This window comes from Eublepharis macularius, chromosome 11 (genome assembly GCF_028583425.1).
Source record: "Eublepharis macularius isolate TG4126 chromosome 11, MPM_Emac_v1.0, whole genome shotgun sequence".
Taxonomy (NCBI): domain Eukaryota; kingdom Metazoa; phylum Chordata; class Lepidosauria; order Squamata; family Eublepharidae; genus Eublepharis; species Eublepharis macularius.
The window spans coordinates 39,604,361-39,629,487 of record NC_072800.1 but is presented as its reverse complement, the minus strand read 5'-3'; the positions used below and the strand labels follow the sequence as shown (position 1 = coordinate 39,629,487).

General features: G+C 40.4%; 1 protein-coding gene across 4 annotated transcripts in view; it reads left to right on the top strand.

The window, feature by feature from the left end:
* Nucleotides 1-25,127, top strand: part of CMC1 (C-X9-C motif containing 1) — a 65,002-nt gene that overhangs the window by 26,606 nt on the left and 13,269 nt on the right. The window contains exons 3-5 of one of the 4 annotated variants that reach the window (XM_054990882.1): nt 19,807-19,897; nt 21,746-21,858; nt 24,272-24,432. In XM_054990882.1, coding sequence (XP_054846857.1) covers nt 19,807-19,897; nt 21,746-21,858; nt 24,272-24,312 — 245 coding nt within the window. In that variant the 3' untranslated portion in view covers nt 24,313-24,432. Of the gene's footprint in view, nt 1-19,806; nt 19,898-21,745; nt 21,957-21,984; nt 24,006-24,271; nt 24,433-25,127 lie in introns of those variants that run through there. The other 3 variants (XM_054990883.1, XM_054990884.1, XM_054990885.1) reach the window with 3 other exon arrangements.

The following is a 25,127-nucleotide window of genomic DNA, read 5'->3' as shown; positions in this document are numbered from 1 at the left end:
TGGCTTCTGAAAATGGAAAGGGAAGTTATGTTTTCTGAGATTACATAGGTTGTGCTGAATTTAACTGTTCCTTATTTTTAAGCATGTATCAGTAACGCAATGCCGTGTTATTTTCATTGTGCAGTAGCAAATTCAGCAACGGAGAACATGGAACAGACCTGTCAAACTGAGCTGCACCTTTCCACCACCCTCCCTGTGTTCTCCCCCCACCCCGTGGAGTTATGTGACACACCCTCACTGTACTGGGAGTGCTTTATAACCACCCCCATCTGCTGGTGAACTTGGGATAGGCCCCCCACAAAAAGGACACATGACAAGCCAGAAAGCACACTGCTATACCTACCCCAAATTTGAAAATACATCAACTAAATCAGTTGGCTGAAATGTTCAATATCTACATTAAAAAATATTCCAGGGTATGCCATTTTATTCTAAAATCAACACATAATCTTGAATGACAATACCCCTCACCCGAAATCAGGAAACTAATATAAACACTTGAACAAATCTTGTTTAATTTCCTTCTTGTATTGGAAGGCAACAGTGTTCATATATATTAAATTCAATTTCTCTAGAATCCCATGCTGACATTGCTACAGTACTTTATTTTGAGAGTAGTAAATGTCTGAGCTTCTTAGTTCCTAATAATAGGGGTGTGCACTAAAAAAAAAATCTAGAAAATCTAGATCCAGGTTTCAGAGATCCCTCCCCCCCACAAAATCTGGGATTCCTGAATCTGGGAAAGGCTCTCTGATCTGGTTAAGACAGATCAGAGAATCCCACATTTATTTGACCATTATTCCCTATTGGGGAAACGATCTGGGGTCTATTTAGGGGGCTGGGGTGGCATTTATCAAGAAAACTCCACCAAATATTCAGGAAGCCTACTACTGACTGTCCTCTAAAGACTCCCCCCCCCCCCCCGTTTCAGGAAGATTTTCAGGAAGGCGGGATTTAGTCAGATCAGCGAAAATCCAGCTTTTTTCCTGAACCCCAGATTCAGAATGTACACTTCTACCTACTAAAGTATTAAGTATTGTTCATATTCTTTCTACCAAAGAAAATATTTCTTTTGAGTCATAATCACTATTGCAGGAGTTCAGGATTAAACTCTGCAGGACAAATAACGGCAGTGATTTGGATCAGTTGGAACAAGTAATCGTCTGCAAGGAGCTCAGGGCAGTCTGCGTGGTTCTCCCCACCATTTTTATTCTCACAATAGCCCTGTGATGTGGATCAGGCTGACCGAGTGTCTTTCCCAAGGTGACCCAGAGAGATTCATGGTTGACTGGGGATTTGAACAAGACTCTCCCCAGACCCAGGTCAACATTGTAAGTACTGTACTACACTGGCTTTCCTGGTTGTCACAGTTAAATGCCACGTAACTAAGACCTGTACCATCTCTGAGGTTCTCAAATAATAATCCATCAATCCATTAATTGTCTGATAATAATCTCTGGTATTCTGACAAAATTTCCTCTTATAATAAAATACTTTTTTCTCATTAAATGAGTTAGATTCAGACTAAATTGGCAGCATGCCTGATGCCCGACACAGACCACCTCCCATCATATTGTTTTGCTGGGTCCCCTGTCTCCCAGGAGCAGCATCTCATGGAAGTCAGCAGGCTGCAGTGTGAGGTGGTGGAAGGAAAGTTCTATTTCACTGATACTCTGAGTCTAATATTTTTTTTAAAAAGGTGTTCTTATATCATATGAATTCCACTTTCCAGCTAGTTCCATAGAACTATCCCTTCGATGCACTTTCTCAATTGATTCAATGATATCCAGGTTTAATTAACATTTCATAATTGATTTTTTAACCTAATTTATACCCTGCCTTTCTCACCAGTGGGGACCCAGAGTGTCCTACATTATTCTCATCTCCTCCATCCTTTCCTCATAACAACCCTGTGAGGTGGGCTAGACTAGACTGATCATGTGTGACTGGGCCAAGAATATCCAGTGAGCTTCCATGGCCAAGTGGGGATTTGAACTGAGGTCTCCCAGATTCTAGTCTGACACTTTAATCACTACACACTCTTGTTCTTGCTCTTTTCTACCACTATACACTGGCTCTCAGTTGCTGAGGTTGATGCAGTTTCTGAGTGAAAAGAGTAGAGTCCAGTAGCACCTTCTGGACTCTGGTTAGCTTCATAAGATTCTGACGAAGCTTATGAAGCTAACCAATAAAGTTGGTTAGTCTTAAAGGAGCAACTGGACTATTTACTATTTTTTTACTCAGACTAACACGGCTAACTCCTCTGGATCTATGAATGAAAAGAGGGTATGATTTTGGCACAATTGAAGGGTTTAACCGACAGCACTGGGGCACCTTAACCCACTAAACAAGCTACAACAACCAAAAGGGGAGGGCAAACAATCAGAAATAATTACTGTATCAAAATTTTATATAATGTATCTTAATGTCAAGTATATACATGCAAGTGCATAGTGAACATACAAATCCGATACAATTATAAGATCATACAAATTATCAAAGACCATAAATAGCTACAATGACCATAAATAGACCATATCAATTCTAAACAGTCCAACTGGTACAAATTACAATGAATAAGATGTTATTTTCGTATATGTGTAGACCATCCTCCAAATTGAAGGGAACTGCGAGTCATCCTTCCAAAGCAGCCTATGGGTCTATGCCAGCTGTTTGTCAATCCCCATTTCATGAAAAACACTTCTTCACGGGCATGATGTTATGACTTTAAGGTTGCCAACAGGCCTGTGAGAAAAATTGGGAAGGTCAGTTTGTAGCCCCTCAAATAGCTGCCAGCAGACACTCCAGTTTTTACTACTGTGAGGAGAAAAATGACAGGAAGGACGGGACCCATTAATCATGCTTTTGCCGGGGTTCAATCTCTCTGAACTTGGAGGATCTTTAGAGGACACTGAGGACTAGCTCCTCTGCAAATTTGGTGGATTTTGCTTGCAAAATGCCACCCCTATCCAAATTAAAAGCAAAACAGTTTGAGTGTAAGCAGGATCCAAGGACAGAAAGAGGGGAGAGGGAAGCAGAAAAATCGACACTCTGCAATGGTGACTTGCTGATTATGACTTGCAACCGCGACTACACCATTTACCCAACACGTGCACGGACTGGGGCTACAGGACACGTATTCATCAGGAGTAAAATGGACACGGGCAGGAAGGAACAGACAATCTAGACACTCGCATGACCTCGTGTAATTCGTCTTATTTAGTTTGGCTGTGAGTGTGAAGAGGCCCGTTCCGGGTTCCCTCGAACCGCGAACCAGTTCGCGAACCGGCTCAAGTTCGGCAAAGTTCATGGTTCGTGTTCCATGAAACTGAATGAACCACATGGTTCGTTTCCCCCCGGTTTGTGCCCATGTCTAATTGAGACTAAGAAATTTTCTCTCTAAAGTGGCCTGTTCTTCTTCACCCCTACATTGGGTTTCTGAATGTTTAATTAATGACCTAATGAGAAGTGACACCGGGAAATCCATGGTCAGATATTTCCAAGATTTTAAAATAAAGATTCAGTGCAGTCCTAAACTGAATTCCACCTTTCTACTTCCATTCAAGTCAGTAGTCTTATAAGGGTCTAACTCTGTTTAGGATTATGCTAGTCATTATATGGAGCACAGGGACTGGAATTGTGCAGAAGGGGGTTAATTTTTTGACCCCTACATTATTTGGCCAGTGGTAACCAATCCACTTTTTTACTAGCCTTAGAAGAAGAAAAGATGGGCCTCCAACCTCATTTTGTTTTCCTTGCAAGGCTAATAAAAATGTAGGAAAGTGGTTTTAATTGGAGAAACTATTATTTGGTGGAAGAGTTATATCCCCTGCAGAGCCCATGACAAATTTCTGTGTGGTTATTTTTTCTAGGTTTTTTTTTAAAGGTAGGAAGTTGCATTCCTTTAGCATCTTGCTAGGTAGGTCTTAAGAGTCTTCATTTTCAGAGACAGCACTTGGAACAAAGTGAATTCTTAGTTTAAATTGTGTTGCTTATTTACTAAATGTTATTTCTTCTTGTCCTCCTTAATTTGGGGCTTGCTGTTTCTGCTAATCCAGTCAATTTGAGGTAGATTTGCTATCCGACTGTTCTTTATTTGTTGGAATTAGTTATTTTTATTATAAGTTATGTTGTGGGCCTGTCAGGCTGAAAAGCAAGGTGAAAAGTAAAATAACCCTACAGCATGTTTTGTGGATGGAAACACAAGAGCAACACCACCGTACATGATGAGGAGAGGGAAGCGAATCCGCTTGATCAACCAAACATTTCCAACAACTAAAAATAACTGAAAGATCTCGTTAATCCTTCTGGGGGTAACATATCATTCGTATATATATTAATGTTCTGAATTCACAAAATTGTAATTTAAAAAAATGTTCTGCCTTTGTTTGGTGGGGAGATGCCAAGGAGAGCAGCTGAAGTTGTTCCCATAGGAGAAGATGAGAAGCTCAGAGCGGCTAAACTTTGCTAACTTTCCTGCCATTTCCTGTTTTTCTCCACCACCACCCGCCCCCAATTAGAATGGCTGAGTAGCGTAGCTTTTGACTCTGTTGGAGATGCAGCATTAGCAGAATGACTTCGTTGCTGCAAAAGAAAGAAAAAAAAGCCGAAGGGTTACAACCGAAAGTAACTCTCCATCCAGCGTTCACTGCTCTTCACAATAAAGTAGTGTGGTCTTTCTCTCTCTTCTCAACGCAGCTTAATTGCTCCTTATTAGAATCCATTAAGTTGGTTTGGAAAACAAGCCAACTCACACTACGGGAAGGAGCGGGATATATAAATACTATCCTCTGCAGAATCCAAAACATTTCTAATCATGTATTCTGCTTGGTGGTGTCTGAATAACCTCTGTGGTGAAATACAGTATTAAAGAAATCTTCAAACTTCGACTGAAGTTAGTGAAGGAACTGAATATATAGGAAGACTTGCTCTGAATCTTAGTTGCCCTCCAGAGGCTTTACTTCAATACAGCAGTATACTGCAGGTGTTTTTCCCCAGTTGTTTTTGATACTGTGGGGGGTTCTCTTTGTAAACATGCACACACACTCATTTAGCTAAAACTCCAGAAATATTTGAGACATTTTTCTTTAATCACCCTGAAATATTTGCTGACCCCTAAACTTAGCTGACCTGGCTTTCCGTGACTGAACTACTTACAATGATGATTATATTGATCAGAAAATATCTCTAGTACCTTTTAAAAATGTTCTAGGCTTGGAATCCCTTCCCCCAAGCATCCAGATCTTGAATACAAAACAGGGAAATTATTTAGTTTTAGAAGTGAAGTGTTGTCTTGGGCTCTCACATTTTTAACATCTTTTACAGTTTTCCCTTATGAGGAAGTCATTGAATTTGATTGTGTACTCTCTGAACAATTGTAAAACAGTCAGCAATTTTTATGATCAGAGGCCCTAAATTGTTTGAGATCAGAATGCTTAAAGAGGTGTTTTTTTCCATGGATAAACCCCTAAATTAATTTTTCAAATACAAGGAACCTCTACCTATGAAAACATGTACAGACAAAAAAAAAAAAAGCTGATGGCAGAGAATGCCCCCCCCACACGAATATGTATATGTCAGCTTACATAACCTTAATACGTGAAATTTTGAGGGATATTTAGAATTTTTAATGGTATTTCAAAGATTGTATTCATTCATTCCTTGATTTCTTGTGGAATCACTGACTGGGAAACAGTGGCTTAAAGCCAACTCCTAAACATACCTGCCTCCTATTAGGAGATCGTGAAGAGGCCTCCTTCTGAGTTGTCTACCTGTGGAGGAGCGTGGTAAACGGAGACAGGATTTTCTTTCTGGTGTTACCTGCCCTCAGGAAATGGTTCATGTCCCCAAATCTACTTAGCTTTGGATGCCAGGTAAAAATATGTTTTATTTTACCCAGAGTTATAATGATCTGAACCATTGGTTTTATGTCATCAGAACTAGCGCTGGCTTTAACTTTTAGATTTTTCATTTGATTTGTTTATGTTGGTTTTTTCATTGTGGTTTCACAGTTTCATTACTAGTGATGCTTTGTTTTCTTGCATTGGATATTTTTAATCTGGTGTGCGTTCTGATTGTATATTGGAAGCTTTCTAGATTGAGAGTTTCAGGTTTTCAGTTTTTTAGAAAGTAGGCAATTCAAATGGGGGAAGTAGCATACTTCTTTCTGTAAACTATGCAGCCTTTTAAAAATGATGCGGAAACCAATTCTTTTTTGTTTACCATTATGTTTTTCCTATGTTCAGTGAGTGGCTATTTCTGTTTTTGTGGCTTCCCTTTTTCTAGATTGCTGGGTAGCAAGTGAGTATTGCCTTGCCACATTTTGCTGTTTTTTCTGCTGTCATTCTCACTTATGTGTCTTGGAGCTGCTTCACATGAATCAAGAAAAAAAGTCATAGAGTGTGCTAGTATTACCCACAAAGCCACATTTGTTGCTTCTGGATATTGTGAAGACAGGGGACTTCACAACTCCCCTATAAGGATTTGTATAACTCCCCTATAAGGAGATGTCTATTCCTAGTTTAACGGCATCTCTGTGCCCCACAAGAAGAACACCTGCATTTCCCCATGGAGATTGTTAAAAAGTGGATGTGCAGTCACTTGCACATACTCTGTTGCCGCCTCCCTGTTACTCACCATTTTCTTTGTGCTCACCATTTGTGCTCACCATTTTCTTTGTTGTGAATACTGATCCCAGGTGAGATAATGGGGTCTTGAGTCCCTTGCGCCTCTGTTCTGGGCTACAGACTCTTAAAAAGAAAGTTCATGGGGAAACAGGGAAACATGGAATCCATGCACAAGTAAGTTATCAGTTTATTATTTCCCCAATATAAATCAGCAAACAGAAAAGCAGTCCATATTTGAATCAGGTTGCTGCTTTATGAAAGCTTGACTGTATGTTTACAGCAGATGACATGAAGGATTTGCTACGTACTTGGAAATCTGAGAAGACTGGACGTACTTTTTCATATTAAAAATTGATCGAATGTGTCCTTGTTCTTCCAGTGGTCTGTGCTTTTATGAATTGGACATATTCTCTCTCATGTGACACTCCATTTGAACAAAAAGCACATGATGGATTGAAGGCTTCTTTCTTTCTAATCTCAAGAGTCAAATTCTGCTAGATTTTGTTTCAGATCTTGAAAGAAGCACCCCCCCTTTTTTTTGTCCAATCCTGATTTTTCTTTTGAAAAGGAAGCATTCTCTTAACATGGACTTACAGGCTTTAGACCACAGTAACGGTCTTGGCATTGGTTTCAAGTACCCAAAGTCTCTGCGGATAGTTCCCAAGGCAGACAACTGCTAAATTATCTGCTTTATCCCCACCTTGTGGTCCAGTGAAGCATGTTCACTAGTAAGTATCTGACTTCTGTTGCCAATTGTACTGAGCGCTGGTTGCTTTTTTGCAGAGTAATTTTTTAGATGACTGACAAAACGTAAGCTACTGCTAGAAGTCTTATTGCTATGAAGTATGTATTGACATTGTAGAATCTATATCACACCTTCTGTCCAATCGCCCTTTTCCAGTTGATTCTATGGGATGTGGGAAAAGTAAGACTGAGGCTATACTGCAGTGCTGGAATTCAGTGCAAGGTATTATAGGAACAGGAGCTGATGGGTAGTAGCTGTAGGGAAGCTTCATATTTGCTTTAGTTTTACCTCTTCTGGAGTCCGATGCTGTGATGCTTGTCAAGAATTCTGAATATAGAAAAGAGAGTCAGATTTAAACTTTACTCTGTGCTCTTAAAGATAGCAGGTTCTGAAACGGACCAGCCTAATAGGCTAAAAAGGTCCAAGTTTGTCACATAATTTAGACGTGCTTGTTGACAAAGCCTGCTTCGTTGTTACAGGTGTTGGGAGGCAAGGAAGAAGGAGTCTATAAAATGAATTCTCTGGAAAATGATAAACCCATCGGGGCTGTTTAGCCTACTTAAAAGGAGGGTTTACAGAAAGGGGTCATGATCTTACACTCCCTTAAATACATTGGAGGGGTCAGGTCAATGATGGGTAGACACTCATTAAAGTTAACAATGGTTTCAGGAGGACAGCTAACAATACCGTTTTAAGTTTTTCTTCTTTTTAGTTTAGAGGTCAGAAGGTGGTTCTTGCTAGGGCATTGCATTTTCAGTAGGTCATTCTGAGTTGAGAATATACTCAATTGGATCCAAAGGTAATTTTCCAATGACTAAAGCCACTTCTCTTGCCAGAAGGGGAAGGCATTTTCACCAATCCCCCTTCCCACTTTCACCCGCGCCCCATTCCTGAGGGTTTCCTATCCCCCCCCCATCCCAATGGGTTTCTGCGTGTAGACTGGTTTCTAGATTATCATGTGTCTCTAGTACAGGATTTTAAAAAACCCTTCTAATTCAGCAATAGGGGCTGCTACACACATGATTATGTATGTATGTATGTATGTCATTTATGGCCCGCCCTTCTCACCGAGTCTCAAGGCAGATTACACAGTGTGAGATTAGCACAGTCAATTTCAGGGACATTTCCATCAAAATGCCATTAGTGCTAGAGTGTTCCTTGAAACAGGTGTATGGCACTGTTGGGTAGTGAAAGTTTTGATCACCTTTTAAGGAGAATCTATGGAATGGAGCCTAGAGGTCTTGTTCAAATTATATTTTTTTCCCTTGAGGACAATATTGCTTTCTTTCCACCTGCTTTTCAACATTTAGCTTCTCCCTAGCTTTGCCAAATCCCAGTCTAGTAGCTTGATGTGGCAGAAAGAGAAGCAGGCCCTGGCTCTGCTGATCTGTTTGTTCCAAGTTCAGCATAAAGAGGAGGTATCAATGAAGAAGGCCCGTTTGTATTTACTTGCTGCTTTCTGAAAATCATTTTATTTTCTGCTTTCTAAAAATCATTTGTTGTGAAGGGTGAGGAGAATTTCCTCCTCCACCACCCCGGTTAGTGTTACCACCTCATGATCATCTCTATTCCCTTGGGTTCTGTGTTGTTGTAAATGTATTTGCTGGTGTAGGAGCTTGTGGGATTTGTATGATCCTGGTGTATAGCTTGCACATACGAGTTCGAGGATTGTGCTGACTCTTCTGGGATGCTCTTGGGATGTGTGAGCAACAGCCTTTGGGCTGGTCCTACTGTGTTTTCAGGGTTGCATTGCCAGGCTCTAGATCTAACCTTTTATATTCGAGAAACAAGGGTACAGTGAATTGTCCACATGCATCCTGATACTTGATAAGGTATATCTCCATGGTGGAAGCCCTTTGGTTAATAGCTTCTTCACCTATTGTAATAATTAACCCAGGGTTTACAATGTTGTATCTATGAAAACTAGATGGGAAAATATTGGTATGTCCTGTTAATCTTTCAGATGAGCATAGTCACAGTTAGTCCTGCAGAACCAGATTATTTCCAGGGGTTGCAGAGAGCTCTGATTAATGTTTGGTCTTTGCCTTTACTGTTAGTTCTGTGTCCAAAGCCTGTCACCTGTTTTCAGTGTTTGTTTTCACCAATTTGACTGCTGGTCTCTGTCCTGCCAAGCTACTTTTCAAGTTCAGTTTGCACTTTTGCCAAGCACGTGAGCCTTGGTGGGAACATGTATAACAACAACAACAACAACATTTAATTTATATACCGCCCTTCAGGATGACTTAACACCCACTCAGAGCGGTTTACAAAGTATGTTGTTATTATCTCCACAACAAACACCCTGTGAGGTGGGTGGGGCTGAGAGAGCTCCTAGAAGCTGTGACTGACCCAAGGTCACCCAGCTGGCTTCAAATGGAGGAGTGAGGAATCAAACCTGGTTCTCCAGATTAGAGTCCCCCTGCTATTAACCACTATACCAAACAAGCATTTTTTGGGAAGCAGTTTTTTTTTACACTCTTTCTTAATGAATAATCTTGTCCGAAGCAGCAGATGGTAGTCTGTCCCTCAGCACATTCTCCATGTCTGGAGACTGAATGAGATTGTTCAGATAGAGGTGAACATCGATACCCTACATCCATTAGAGGAGTGACTAGCAACACTATTGTTGTTGTGAATACTAAGGTGAAGCCAGACAAAAGTTAGCTGAAGTTCAACTGTGGGTACATGTAGGCAAGGTAGGCCTCTGGGAGATCTAGTAAGGGTAGAAACTCACCCTTGCCATTGTTTCAGTGATAGGTCTTGTGCCTCCGTGTGGAAGCCCTTCTTCTCTGGATGTCTGTTTTAAGAATTTCAGGTAAAAATGGGTCTCCATTTGCCATTCTTTTGGGACACTGAAGAATGTCAAATATATACTGCACATCACTTTTGTGGTAGCGCTGGCTCTTGCTTTGACTGTAAAGAGATGTCTTCTGGCATCTGCTTTTGTTATTGGTTGTCTGGCTTAAAGGATCTTTGTGATAAAATAAATATGTCATCCCAGGTCTGCTGCATTGTTACCATCTCAGCTGATCACAGCTGCAGTGAGTTGGAAGTAAACAAACCATATTCTCCACTGTTTTCTTAACAGATCTTGGAAGGGGGAGGTGAGAGTAGAGAAGTAGGAAGGGAGAGGAGGGAGGTGAAAGCAGAAACAAATGATTCTGAGGAGAGCTTATCCTGCTTTTACTTCCAAGGCTGGGTGAGAGCTGAAGAAACGCTGGTTCCTCCCACCAACGATATGGGAAGTTGGAGAATCATCTTGCTTCCAACTCCCAATGGGATGACTCACCTGTCAGTCAGGAGGCCCCCCTCCTCTGTAAAGGAATTGTGTGTTCTATAGATCCAGAGGAGTTAGCCGTGTTAGTCTGTAGTAGCAAAATCAAAAAGAGTCCAGTCTTAAAGGTGCTACTAGACTCTTTTTGTGTTCTATAGGAACAGGTTTAGATTGAGCAGAAAATAGGCTTGCTAAGTAACAGGCTCTAGGTCTTTGTACCCTCTTGTCCTTTTAGATACATACACTGCTAATGTGACCTGACAAATTCGGAAATTGCCGTGTTAAGGAGATGGTTGAATTTCGTGCAGATTCCTAAGGAGAATCAGTCAGTATTTAACATGGGATCATGAGCACAGTGTGGCAGACATAAATGCAAATAGTCTCTCAGATCCTGCAAAAACCAGACAAATTTTAAAGAACCAGAGTTCATACTATGTCAGTCTTCTGGTGGCCCTCTAATTATTCCTTCCATCTCCCTGTATTCAGATTAATCTGGTTTTTCTATATGTTCTTGCTCAAATTAGAATAATTCTTTAATCAGCTCTGTTGCGCATGCCATAGTAGACCAGACTAAGAAAGGCACTCCTGGCACACACAGACGATGTTGTATATTTTATTTGTTGCTATAATTTAAAAGTAAAATAAGAAATATTGATTTCTACTTGACTGGAGAGATGATTTAGTTTGAATATCAGCCTGCTCTTAATCAGGTGAGAATTAATTGAGTTGGAGGTATTAGATATTCAGTGATGTTAACTGAACCATGATCAATCTACAGAGAAGCTGCCTTTTGTACTGTGTTGGAAATATCAAAGAGCTCACGCGCTACAATGTAGAATAGTCTTTTCATGTTCACCGTACCTTCTACTTGCCTCATTTAATGCGTATACAAATCCATTCTTTGCACAATGTATAATCTGCAAAATAACAAGCTAATAAATCACAATTTAATATGAATTTAAAAACATTATTTTAAAAAAAAACACACAGGTGCATTCCTAGGTTTTTAAAAAATCGTTAAATATCTCCTAGCTATTTTACAAAATATATGATTTCCAATACCCAATGAATTCTGCAATTCCTAATCACTATTTCTTTTCCTCTGTTAAATCATTGGAGAATATACTCCCCTCCCTCCTTTTTGTCCAAAAGGAGGGGATAACTTTAAGCTTGCTCTGGTTCATGGTAGTTGTTTTCCTATTTTAAGAGTGTGATAGCAATATCATAAGTGTGGAGGAAAATATAAATGGTGAGATGACACCTCCATAGGACCAGCTCTTAAGTAGTAAAATTGTAAGCCCTTTAAATAAACTACAGGTCTAGTCCAAAGATCATCAGTGTTGCCTTTGTAATGAGTAGTACAGCCTTATTGATTGCATAGGGGGAAACAATAATTAATGTTGTACCAGTTTTAGTAAGAAACTCTTGCTTTGCATTACATTTTGATCATTTAAAATTGGTAAGTTTCATGATTCATGTTAGGAAAAACCATTAGAAAAGTAGCTGAGCTGAACAATATTCTGCATTTATGTCATTACCTGAACAGACCTAGGAAGTCCACTCTGCTTAATCATACAAGAATTAAGATAATGCTGACGTTATTTAAAGCACAACTAGTATTTATTTTCCTCTTTAAAAAAAAACATTTAATGCAATAAGAATTTTGTGTTGAAGGTGCAAAAAGCTAAAATTAAAAGACCAGATCTATTTTAATAAGTTAACCATATTGGTTTCTGGGGGCTATTGTAGTATAGTGGCAAAAGTTTCACCTGGTATGTGAGATATTCATGTTTGTTCCAAAAGAAGATCCATACTGGATAAGAGTAGTGGTCCATCTAAGTCTGCATCTCCCACACAGTGGCTGCCCAGTTCCTAGAATGCCAACAATCAAAGGTAAAGATACTTAGATTGTCATCAGAGAGGATTCTTTAATGTATTACAATATTCACCTTTACAGGCATCAAGATCTTCTTGCCACAGGTCCCTATTCAAACACATTTCCAGTTCTTAGCCTTTTATGCTTAGAGCAGCAGTTACCAAACTTTAGCAACCAAACCCTCCTCTGCTCCCCTACAGTTTTCCATTAGCCCTGTTTACAAGTCACAGTGAGCACATGTACAGTTCATATACAATGGATCATATACAATGGATACTTGATTGTTCTTTGTTTGTGTGTTGACTAATTCTCATGTTACAGTCAACACACGCACAGCTGAACATGAGATACAAACTTCACATTTATCCAGGTACTGGTCCCTGGTTTAATTTGTAAAGTAAACATACATTAGCTGTTTCTTACAAACAGCTGTATGCACGTGCATGGGGGATTTATGTGCATGTGTGGACAGGGCATGTGGACAGGTCTACTTAGTGCCAGACAGTCCCCTTGCAAAGTGTGCAGGAAGCCATGTATACTCCATAGGGGCCTCGCTCTTCTAGTGCCCTCAAAAAATACTATGAGAACCACATAAGCTACAATTTAAAAGAAAGTTTAAATGCAGTATTTGTATTGCATGGTCAGGTCTCCAAGGATAGCTGATTCTCTAGGGCCACAACTGAAAAGACTGTTCTAATCAGGCTCATCCTTTGATTGGAAGGGACTTTTCATAAGAGACAGGAAACTTCCTTATTTGTAATTTCTAGCCACAGGCTAGCTGAACAGGTGTGAGAAAAGGTCTAGAAAAACTTTCAGAGCTGCTCATAGCAGCTCACTATCATATAAAACCTCAGCTTCTAGTCATCAGTTGAAAACCACCTTTTATTATTGTTATCTGTGAGTACAGAGAGAAGTGTCCCTATCTCTATGATGAAATGTGTTGTGTTGGAAAAACAGTTCCATTTTCTTTCTGAAGTAACTCTTAAGACCATATAGTTATCATGGTTGTTGTGGATTTTCCAGGCTGTATAGCCGTGGTCTTGGTATTGTCTTGGCAATGCCAAGACCATGGTCAATGCCAAGACCATGGCTATACAGCCCGTAAATCCACAACAACCATCGGTCTTGGCAATGCTAAGGCCACGGCTATACAGCCCGGAAAATTCACAACAACCATCGTTCTCCGGCCGTGAAAGCCTTCGACAATACATATAGTTATGATTCCTCTTTAGCACTTCTCAGCCAATTAGAGTTCCTACAGCTGAGCTGTTGGGTCCCAGCAACCAATCAGCATGTGCTGTGAGAGGATCTAGAAGCTAAGAGATTGTGGGTAGTAATGACTTTTTATCTCCACCACCACCAAAGAAAGGGAAACCATTTTCCTGCCCCTTGTCCCTGTTCCCATTCCTACAGAACTAAGAGGGGTGCGAGCATTAGAAATAGTTATATTTCGTTTGGAAACAGTAGTAGCACAGTTAGTGAGTCAGAAGCATTTCCCCCAATATGTAGTAATTAATCTTCAGGCAATCAAATTGTAGAAAAGATAGAACTTACAGTTTATTGAGGTAGATTCATTCATGGAGATATCTTGGAGTAGAAAGAAAGAGTCCTAGTCTAAAGAGTTACTTTCCCTATTTGGCACAGCCAGTTATCTGGCGGCCCACTTGCATGTGGGTATGTGGATGAGGATTTCATGGCAGGAGCTCTGAAGAATACATCCTTTCTCTTGGAAGGCCATGAGGTAAGAAAAAAGAATCTCCCAAAGGAAGCAGAGAGAGGAAGAGTCGGGAGGCATTCTCACGTTAGACAAAGAGGAGCAGCTTATTTAACAAGAGAGTAACACATACAGAGAGATATGTAGCACCCCCCAATGTCCAAAGTATGCCAAGTCACCTATTCCATCAGTGATAAGGGTTGACTCTGTCCTTACAAAGGAATCAGAGACCCAGATTTGAGAAATATTGGTACAGGGTATTTAAAAACTGTCAGCACAAAAAAATGATCCTTCTGTATATGAATGCTGAGTGTCACTTTGGCAGGAGGATACACACACTCAGGAATCAGTTAACTGAGCCTGTATTATAATCCGTAATGCACTGACCTTGGGTGGGTGGAGGACAACCATTCATGCACAACATTTCTTCCCAATGTATTATTATATCTGAAAGATGCTATTGGTAGCAATTCTTTCAGCTGTGGGCAGCTTGGGCAAAGTTCTGTTGTTATAACAGAATTTGTTGACTGTTATATATTATGTATAGGCTGGAAATAGATTCATGACGGGAGCACACGTGACCTAATCCTTAAGGTAACAAAAAAAGTCACTCAAGGCTCTTTTCCTTTTTCATATTTGTGTGTGATTTTACCTTCAGCTCCCTTCCCCCAGTTGCATTTCTAAATCTGCATTTCCACACAAGAAAACCCATGTATTTTAAAAAATGAAAAGTATCATTCTCCACCTTCTAAAGTGTGGCTGCAAGCCACATGAGTGCAGCCACACAGAAGCTGCATGATTTTCACATTTGCAATATGTTAACTTCTTTATCCACAGGAAATTGGTTTCCTTATTTCTTACTACATGCTTTGATTTTTTTTTTTAAAGGAGGCTCAGAATCAAATAAGGCTTATGGATTTCTGGATGGATTTTCGTATCCCTTCACTCCTCGCAGTGCTAGACTAGACTTGAAAGGCCAACTGTTCCTCACTCAGCATGCAATATATGTCAACTGCGGTCTAATTGTGAAAAGGGTAGTGCCCTGCAGTTACGGTCTCCACTGGGAGCTGATCAAAAATACTGTGAAAACATTGGAAGTATTGTGAGCTTTTATTCTCTCCCTGTGTATTTACTTTCATTTGTGCAGTTCATTACCCATCTTTAAGGTATCTCACACATTATGGAACAGGAAACCTGATCAGGTTTGATTTGCTGACACCTAATCTTTAATGTTTGTGCATTCTTATATCAGCCAGTATTCCACTTGATTTGCGAGGCTATTTTTCCAAAGTGAATTTTAATTATATGGTTGAAGCTGTTTAATGTACTGCGTAAAAATCCAAAGAGACTCCCTGAACACTCAAAACTGGGAAACAAAATGACAGATGCAGGAGTTCCATATCTGTCAAGAGTCTAAACATAGCTGACCGAGTTCTGTCTGGATTTGTTTGGGTTTGGTTTTGCTTTTTCCTCCTAGCATCAGAAGAATTTTAAAAGGCTGGAGATACAAGAAGCCAGTAGTAATTAAGTAGCGTCATATATTCATGTGGAGGGATCTAATATTCTCGGGTCTACTCTTTTTTTCTTTTCCTTTTTTGTTAGCATTAACAACATTAAAGGCATATAGCTCGAAGCAGTTTTATCACATTATAATGATGCTTCCCGTGGCCATATATAGCTTCGGCAGGGCCTGTCGGAAGCCGGGGTGTGCTCTCTGTAGCAGTTCAGCCTTCATTCGCTAGGACATCACACCTTTAACCAACTGAAGCTGGTGAACTAACAAGTGAGAGGGACCGCCTGTTGTCCTCAGCTTTTATTTTATTTTGTGTTGCGGCTGTTTTCTTTCTTTTCCTTTTCGTTTCCTTTTTTAAAAAACTTTCACAGCTTTCAGGAGGAATGATTGCAAAGGGGGGGGGGGAGCCACTGCAGTACAGCACGGCTGCACTCAGGGCCCATGCCAGTGGGAAGGTGAAATTCAATTGCTCCCCAGACCAAATGTTCAGCTTGAGAACCTATCAGTATTTGCCAACTAATTTATAACCACTGTCCTCCTTTTTAAATGGAAGAATACAGTATAGCTAGGTGACACCCTAAGAGGATTGAAATTTACATACTGTTTCTTGCTGTTGGCATTTTTATTTTTTTGGTACTGCTCAATAGTCATTGCTTTTGTCAGAAGCATTATTACAGAGGGCATATTGGGTTTGAAAAATTCTGTTTTCCTATGTCTGTTATTAATTTTTGGTTACAAGATCAGAACTTTGACATTTTTCTTCAAAAATCTTGAGTTCACTTTGTGCAGTGCTTTGTATTTCAAGGGAAGGTGAATGCTATACTTAACCCAATGTGAGAACCAGTGTGGTGGGGTGGTTAGCGTGTTGAATTAGGATCTGGGAGGCCCAGGTTCAGACGCCAACTTTGCCATGGAAGCTTGCTGGGTGGCCTTGAGTGAGTCACACATTCTCAGCCTTAACCTTGTGAGGATAAAAGAGAAGTGGGGAGGAGTATGGTGTATACTGTCTTGATCTCTTTGGAGGACGGGCAGGATAAAATGTACAAAATAAATTAATCCAACTCAGGGCTAAACTGGCATTGCTCCATGTTTAGGAATTTTGTGTGGATAAGTAGCACTCTTGCTACTTGAGGATTCGTTGTTACTACCATGTGTGGCACTGAACCCGCTTTTGAATTGTGGCAGTGGTAAGAGAACTGCTCGCTCTGAATTTCCAAGCAGGCAAATATTTTTGCACATGTGGCAAAATATATGTACGTGTTAATCACACACAATGATGTATATTCACTTTTCTTACATTTAGGTGGTGGAAAGTATTGTCAAGTCACAGCTTACTCATGGCGACCCCCGTTGTTTTTTCAAGGCAAGAGACTAACGGAGGTGGTTTGCCATTGCCCACTTCTGCATAGCCTCTGTGGTCTTCTTTGGGGGTCTCCTATCCAGTTACTAACCAAAGACCAATCCTGTTTAGCTTCTGAGATCTGACTAGATCGGGCTTGCCTGGACTATCCAGGTCAGGGCCTTATATTTAGTCTGTGTCTGTAAAGGAAAACAGTTGTGTGTGCATGTATAGTGACCTCAGAAACTGGCAGTACAGAACGTTGATTGATGGCAAGCTGTGTTTATCACACTGGCTAGGACTTGTTGAAAGCCGTATGAAAAGAAGGGTTTCACCTCTAAATTTGTTACGGAATAATACAGTTTCATAAATAGTTCAGTAGTATTGAAGATCACTCCAAATATGAGCAGTGTTAATTTGTTACACAGTGTGAAGGGGGAAATCCTAATTACAACCTTGTTGCTAAACAAGTGAGAAAGACCTTACAAACAGCTCGAGGCAGCAGGCCAAAAGTGGCTAAGCTCAAAGATCAGACTAGGTCACCAAGTGAGAAAATACTTCTCTGCAAGGATTCTTGACTAACACAACAATGTGTATGGCTTCCTAATACAGATGATTTAAGTGCTGAAATATTTTGCTCTACTCAGTGTGTAAATTTTAAAAGAGACTTGAGACATATCATTATCTATAAGATAATGCCCTTTTAGACCAATATGTCAATACTCAAGTGCAATCCATGAAGATCAGACTTCAACTCTAGGCAGCTCCTATCTCAGACAAGCAATTTAGAAAAATACCCTGGTTGATGGTACCAACATCAGAGAGGTCCTGGAGAATCAGTAGCATCACACTTCATCAACCAGGGCCAACAAAGTAGCTTCAGTTTTTAAAGCCAAGCTGTCTGCCAGATTGAGCTGGGTCTGGACAGTCTGTGAGCCAAACTAAAAGTGACGTCTTACACAGGTTGGACACTAGTCAGCTTCCCTCAAGTTTTGGTGGGAAATGTAGGCATCCTGGTCTTGCAGCTGTAATGGAAAGCCAAGCTGTAAAACCAGGATGCCTACATTTCCCATCAAAACTTGAGGGAAGCCGACTAGTGTCCAACCTGTGTAAGACGTCACTTGTAGTTTGGCTCTGTGTTACCTAGGAATGTGTATAATTTGGTCACCATCACTCACTCAAACTCTGCCCCCAGTTGATAGGGTCTCTAGGGGAAATCTAGATGGTCTTTAAGGTGCTACTGGATCTTTCTTTGGGGGAACAACTAGTTCCTTCATCGTGGTCAGGACTACTCCCTCTCATAATTTATTTACTTAATTTATATCCCATCTTTCTCCCCAGTGGGGGCCTAAAGCAGCTTACAGCATTCTCCTCTCCACCATTTTATCCTCACAACAACATTGTGAGGTAAGCTAGGCTTGAGAGTGTGTGACTGGCCCAAGGACACCCCCAGAGTTTCCATGGTGGAGTGAGGATTTGAACTGGAGGCCATTCGCCACTTCTGGGACTTTTATTCCTCTTCAACAAGATGCTATCAGCCAAGATGAGGAGGCGTTGAGTATACAAATTGCAAGCTCCAAACGGCAACAGCTGAAACAGACCCAAGTTCTTAGAGTAAGCTAGAGGTTAGAGACTATCCTGCATTTAACATGGGCATCCAAATCAGAGTGGACATGAAGAACGTTTATATCCTACATGTAAGCAAATTAAGTTGATCAAGTTGATGCTGGAGTTTCATAGGAAGGCCTCCACTTGACTCAGGAAAGCTCCATTGGATGGCACTGGGTGGATGCCTGCTGTGAAGTTACTATCACACCACAAAGTAGCCCATTAAATAGGCTCTTGGCTGTATTTTTGGAATCAACCCCTCTGCCCCACCCCATTTTACTTTTTAGGCCTTGTGGACTCATGTGAAGCTGGTTTATACTGAGTGAGGCCCTTAGTCTATCAACATCCGAGTGGAGTGGCACCTTAGAGACTCACAAGATTTTCAGGGTATAAGCGTTTGAAACTCCAAGCTACCTTCTTCCAAGGTCAGCACTTCCTCAGGCTGGCATTGGCTCTCCAGGGTCTCAGTTACAAGGCGCTCTCATCATCTGCCACTTGATTGTTTTAACTGGAGATGCTGGGGAACGAAACTAGAACCTTCTGCTTCCTGAGTAGATTCTCTATTACTAAACCACAGCCCGTGCTTGGCTGTTCTGTTGCTGCAGGACCCTAGACTAAGGTACAAGCAGAGATGAATTTCAATAAGAATTGCTTCTCTGGATCCAGCCATAATTGCTATTAGGTACTGTTGCCACCTAAGGCCAACCTGATGCCTTGCGGAGCTGAAAAGCTAAGCCTACAGTAAGGGCTATTCTCTGCCCTTATCATCTGTATTCAAAGTACACACCTCCTTAGTGTACATAGAAGTTTCAAATGAGTGACATTCCTACATCCATTCTGAAATGGTACAGTTCTGCAGCAAGGCTATCATACAAATTCTAGCATTGTCAGCCTGGGCCACAATGTGGGCATTCAGTAGCTATAAATATTTCTTCAGACTTCATTAATGTTAACACATGGACCAACTGTATTTCTAAACACAAAATTCATCAGTCATCTCAGTGTATGCTCAATGGCAATGAAATGGTATTAGACTAGAGGGAAAATTGCATTCTGAACGTATGTTCTCTTAACACTTTATTCCAGAACAGTAACTTGTATCTTGTTTCAGCCTTTACCAAATGCTGTCAAGACTCGGGCATTCTGATGGTGGTAAAATGCAGAGAGGAAAATGCAGCACTAAAGGAATGTCTCACCGCCCAGTAAGTACAATATAGGGAGAAAAGCACGGGCCTAGTAATAGCAAAAATGAACACTGATCTAATCTCAATTGCTGTGCGGCTTCCATTGTTTAAAAGGACCAAATGGAGATCAACAAAATGGCTGTGTGGCAGGCACATGATACACTGCTTTACAGACTATCTAAACACTTGGATGCACCTCTTCTCATATAGCCGGTACTGGATGGCTGATATCTTTTGGGTTCACATTTCTACCAATTTCTCTGATTCTTTTACAGATGTAAACCTGCTAAGCCACCGTCCAATATAAGCTGTGTCTAGACTACAATATGATAGCATGCGACAAACTACAGTTTAGGTGCTGAAATACATTTGGAATCTGTAGATAAGCACCATTTGATGCATTGGGAAAGAACTTGACAAAGGTTGGATCCCACCAGAGTTCTATTGGTATAAGAGGGAGGAGAGGTAAAGTCACTCAGCTCCCCTCCTCACTGTGGTGATGGGGGGAGGAGGCAAAAGAGGCCCCTCTTCCTCCTTGCATAACTGGAAAACCTGGTATTTTCCAGTTCATAATACATCTGCTTAGTATAGGTGTAAGACAGCCATCTTGTATTCTCTGCTAAAACTTAAATAGTATTTGTCAAAAAAAGATGCTGAAAAATGCAATAATATATACTTGGTTCTGGAAGAAAATTAAAACATTAAGTAAAGAACTTCTAATCATGCAAAAATACAGTTATGCTATTATTCTTAGATTACATTAATACATCTGAAGAAGACTCAGTTTAAAAATAATAATAATAATAATAATATTTGATTTATATACTGCTCTTCAGGACAACTTAACACTCACTCAGAGCAGTTTATAAAGTATATTATTATCCCCACAACAATCACCTTGTGAGGTGGGTAGGGCTGAGAGAGCTCCTAGAAGCTGTGACTGACCCAAGGTCACCCGGCTGGCTTCAGGCAGAGGAGTGGGGAATCAAACCCAACTCTCCAGATTAGAGTCCTGCCTCTCTTAACCACTACACCAAACTGGAATGGGCATGGACCCAATTACTCTTGTAACAACAAAAACTGGAAATTGCCTTCCCTCAGAAATGAAATGTCTCAGGTTGAAAAGTGGCAAATAAGCTTTGAACAACATTGATCTCACCTCTCTCTGCTGCAATGTGTGCTGATTCATTGTGAGAACCAATGGTTCTACTATTACAGAACAGGTAATACAATAGGCAGCTTGTGGGGGGAGAGGCGCTCTCTCTCTCTCTCTCACACACACACACACACACACACACACACACACACAAACACACACACAGCTTCTTCTGCCATGCTTTCTCAACATTCCCTCCTTCCTTCCCCCCCATATCCCATTTTGCTTATCCCTTTTCCCTGCTGCCTGTTTTGTATGGATTTTGTTTTTGTTTTTATAATGTTAGTCCTTTAAGGTGCCACAAAGACTTTTCTTTTGACCCAACTGTAAGTATTGGAATCATCTGGGTTTAATTTTGAAGCAATAAAACTAGAACAGCGGTTTTTAAAAGGGGGCAGAAACACAATCAATTTATATTTATTTAATGCTGTTTTATTTTTGATCCGTTTTTTTAATTTAGTTGGATAAAGACCCTGTTCAGCTATTGCTCTTTGCCCTACAGCACTCAGCAATTAACTTGTGTCTGGCTCAGAAAAGATTCTCATTAGGCCAAACTGATTATCAGATGCAATATGCTTACATGAAATGTGCACAAGAAAGGATGACTATATTCTTTACCATTACCTACTAGTCTATAGGTATTTTATACAGTAGCAAGTGCAATTCTGTAAAGAAAATTAAATCCTATTTCGACATTGTCTCTCTTTCAGCTATACCAATCCAGCATTTTATGAAGAATGCAAGGCTGACTATTTAAAGCAAAGGGAAGCTTTCAGAGCAACAGGAATTCGTCCTAATCAGAAAGAACAGAGAGTTCCTACCAGTATGTAGCCAACTTTTAAGTGTTTGGCATTATTTTTTTTACTTGAACTAAATATACCTTTAAATGATGGAATAATTTAATAAAAGATTCTATTATTATTTTTTCATCCTGATCCACTTGAAACAGAGCATCAAAATCAGAATACTGCATCAATTCAGAAGTGTTGACATGAGACATTTTTAATCTGCAGCATTCTTAGAAATTACTGTAAGAATCATAACATAACAACCTGCTTTGTGTTACACATTGTCAATAACAGACATTGAAAAGCTGTTTCTTCCATAGTTTCCTACCTGAATTAGGCAAGCTTCTCTTTCCTTAGCAGGAGCTCATTTCTCTTATGTAAATATGCTTCTTTGTATAACTTATTAACATGCTAACTCTGGCAAGACTAAGCCCCGGGCAAATGCAGTAGAAAATTAGCTGTGACATGCAACTTTTGTGTAACTTTACCTTAGAAGAAATCCCATATTAAGTTGAAGGGCACCTTAAGGTAGAAGCGACAGAATTCTGGTATTTTCTCCTTAAAGGGGAAACTGAAAAACTTGTTTTTATATTTAGATGGGGTTACCAGACTAAGGATCAAGTGGCCCTGCTCCCTCCTTTACTTAATTGAAAAAGTGGAAGGTATTCCTCAGATTTTGGCCTATGACCCTCACCTCAGTGAGCTTGAATCTAAGTTATTCCGGCAGGAATTCTTTTGAATACAGAAAGCTCGCGCCTATAGAAAACTGAACAGAATGTTCTAGTCTGGCCATCTCCCTGAGAAGTGCTTGAGGTTTTTTGTGTTTTTTGCTTGCCTGTTTTGGAGGAGCATTCAAACAGTTGAGCCTCTACTTGTAGACCTAGCTAATACCTGTCTCTTACTGCACTTAGTCTGCCTCATTGTTCTGTCCCTCTTTTTATAAGAGAAATGTAATAAATACTGTTGCTATGACTGAGTAGGCTGTAGCTGTTGACTTTGCTTGGTAAGCACTGCTTCAAATTGACCTAGCACAGTTCTATAGAAGCCACACAGTTGCAGGGCTGAAATAAACCCTTTCTTCCTGATGGAGTCTTCTTAACCATAAAAAAGGTCACGAACCGCTCTATAGAACAATGAGATACATGCAAATATACCATTTAAGACAATCCTACATGATGGGAGCACTGCATCCCTTTGCATAGCTGCCCGAGAGAATTTCAGCTATACATTATTTGTAGTCCTTTCCTGCCTCCTCGTGGAAACATCTAAAGCCTGGTCTAGCACAAAATTTGGGGTGGAAGAATAGCATGAGCACACACTTCCTTTTGTGTTGCTCAACTTCAGAGACAGCTGATGGACTCAGTCTACTTTTGCCACTGCCAGCTAGCCACTGCATTATCAAGTCTGAAAATCTCTCCATTCTGAAGTGCTGGGGAAATAAATGCTTTGTGTGGTCTAGTACTGGTGAGGATCACAGCTAGAGATGGGCACGAACCGGCAGTTCATCAGAGCCCATTTCTGACGAACCACCACGAACTTTAGGCTGGTCCGTTTGGTTTGTCACTGCAGATAGCCTGGCGCCGATCAATCAGTTTCCTAGGCAACAGAGGATGGACTTTCTGCAGACCCTCTGCTGACCTGGAAGTGGCCTTCTGATGCCTCAGAAGTGACAATTTGCTGACCTGAATGGGACGTTTTCACAAACTAAATGAACCGGTTGAAAGTTGGTGGTTCATGAAATGCGATGAACCATGAACCGCCCAGTTTCATTTTTTTTCCCGGTTTGTGCCCATCTCTAATCACAGCTCATACTGAGGGCGAGGAGGAAGCGGAAAGGTAGAAAGAGCTATGACGGGTTGGAGAAATGATAGCATGGTGTGATTCCTTTTTTTTCTGTCTGGGGGTGTGCGTCATAATAGAAGCAAATATTAAACAAAAGTTATTTTCTGCAGTTAGTATAGCAACATTGCCCTCTTGATTTTGGCTGTGCTCCACACTATAAAATTAATAGATGAAATAAAAGAAATTCCTTACCTAATCGGTATTCTTCATACCTTCAGTTGAAACTGAAGCAGTACGCTTTATTAAAGCAGTACGCTTTATTATTCCTAACTAAATGTATGTATTGCCGTTCAACTATTCTTTCAGTGTTTTTGACATAAATAGTACCATATGCAACAAGGCCAATTGATACTGTCTGTTTTGTTTCTGTAAGTGCTGCAACTTGTACATTTGCAGAGGACCCCATCTCAGCACCTTTAGGAACTCACAGCTTTCCCAGTTTTATGTTGATCCAACTGCCTAAATTTAAGTTTCATGAATTCAAGATACACCTCACTCTTTATTGTATCACATAAATTGAGGCAGCAGCAGAAAACTTTTTTAAAATGAAGGATGATGCTTAAGGAGACAAACATTAAATGCTTTTCTTATTCACTCTAATTGTAGGTGATCAATTGCTTGGTGAACTCGCTAGTATTATTCTCTAGAAGAGCCTCACTAAGAGCTGAAACAGAAGATGGCTGCTGAGGAGGAACTAGATTACAATGCTAATTTTACATTTCTTGCTCAAAACCATTAGCTGTTTTTCATAAACTAGCTCCAACACATTCACAGCTGTAGTGTGATTAGACCCAGCTTTGGATCCCTACTCAGCCATGGAATCTTGAGTGAATCTAATCTACCTTATAGGGTTGTTGTGAGGATAAATGGGGAAAGAGAAATATAAGCTGCCTTGGGCTAATTGAGGAGAAAGCTGAGATTATAAATAATAAAAAAGCACCTTCTAGAATTTAACAAGACACAGGGAACTCCTCCATATACATTCAGCCTAGTATCTGAGCGCAGTATAAACATTTGAGATGGAAATGTAGGACAAACAGGAGCTTAAAATTTAGGTACTTGTTTCAAGAAATGGGTCGAGTTTAAAAAGTCAATTTAATACTACAAATCAAAGCATATATAAGTGTATTGTCGAAGGCTTTCACGGCCGGAGAACGATGGTTGTTGGGGGTTTTCCGGGCTGTATTGCCGTGGTCTTGGCATTGTAGTTTCTGACGTTTCGCCAGCAGCTGTGGCTGGCATCTTCAGAGGTGTAGCACCAAAAGACAGAGATCTCTCAGTGTCACTGAGAGATCTCTGTCTTTTGGTGCTACACCTCTGAAGATGCCAGCCACAGCTGCTGGCGAAACGTCAGAAACTACAATGCCAAGACCACGGCAATACAGCCCGGAAAACCCCCAACAACCATCATATATAAGTGTCCTAATCAGGAAAACCATTTATATGTGGTTTTCTTGAAATG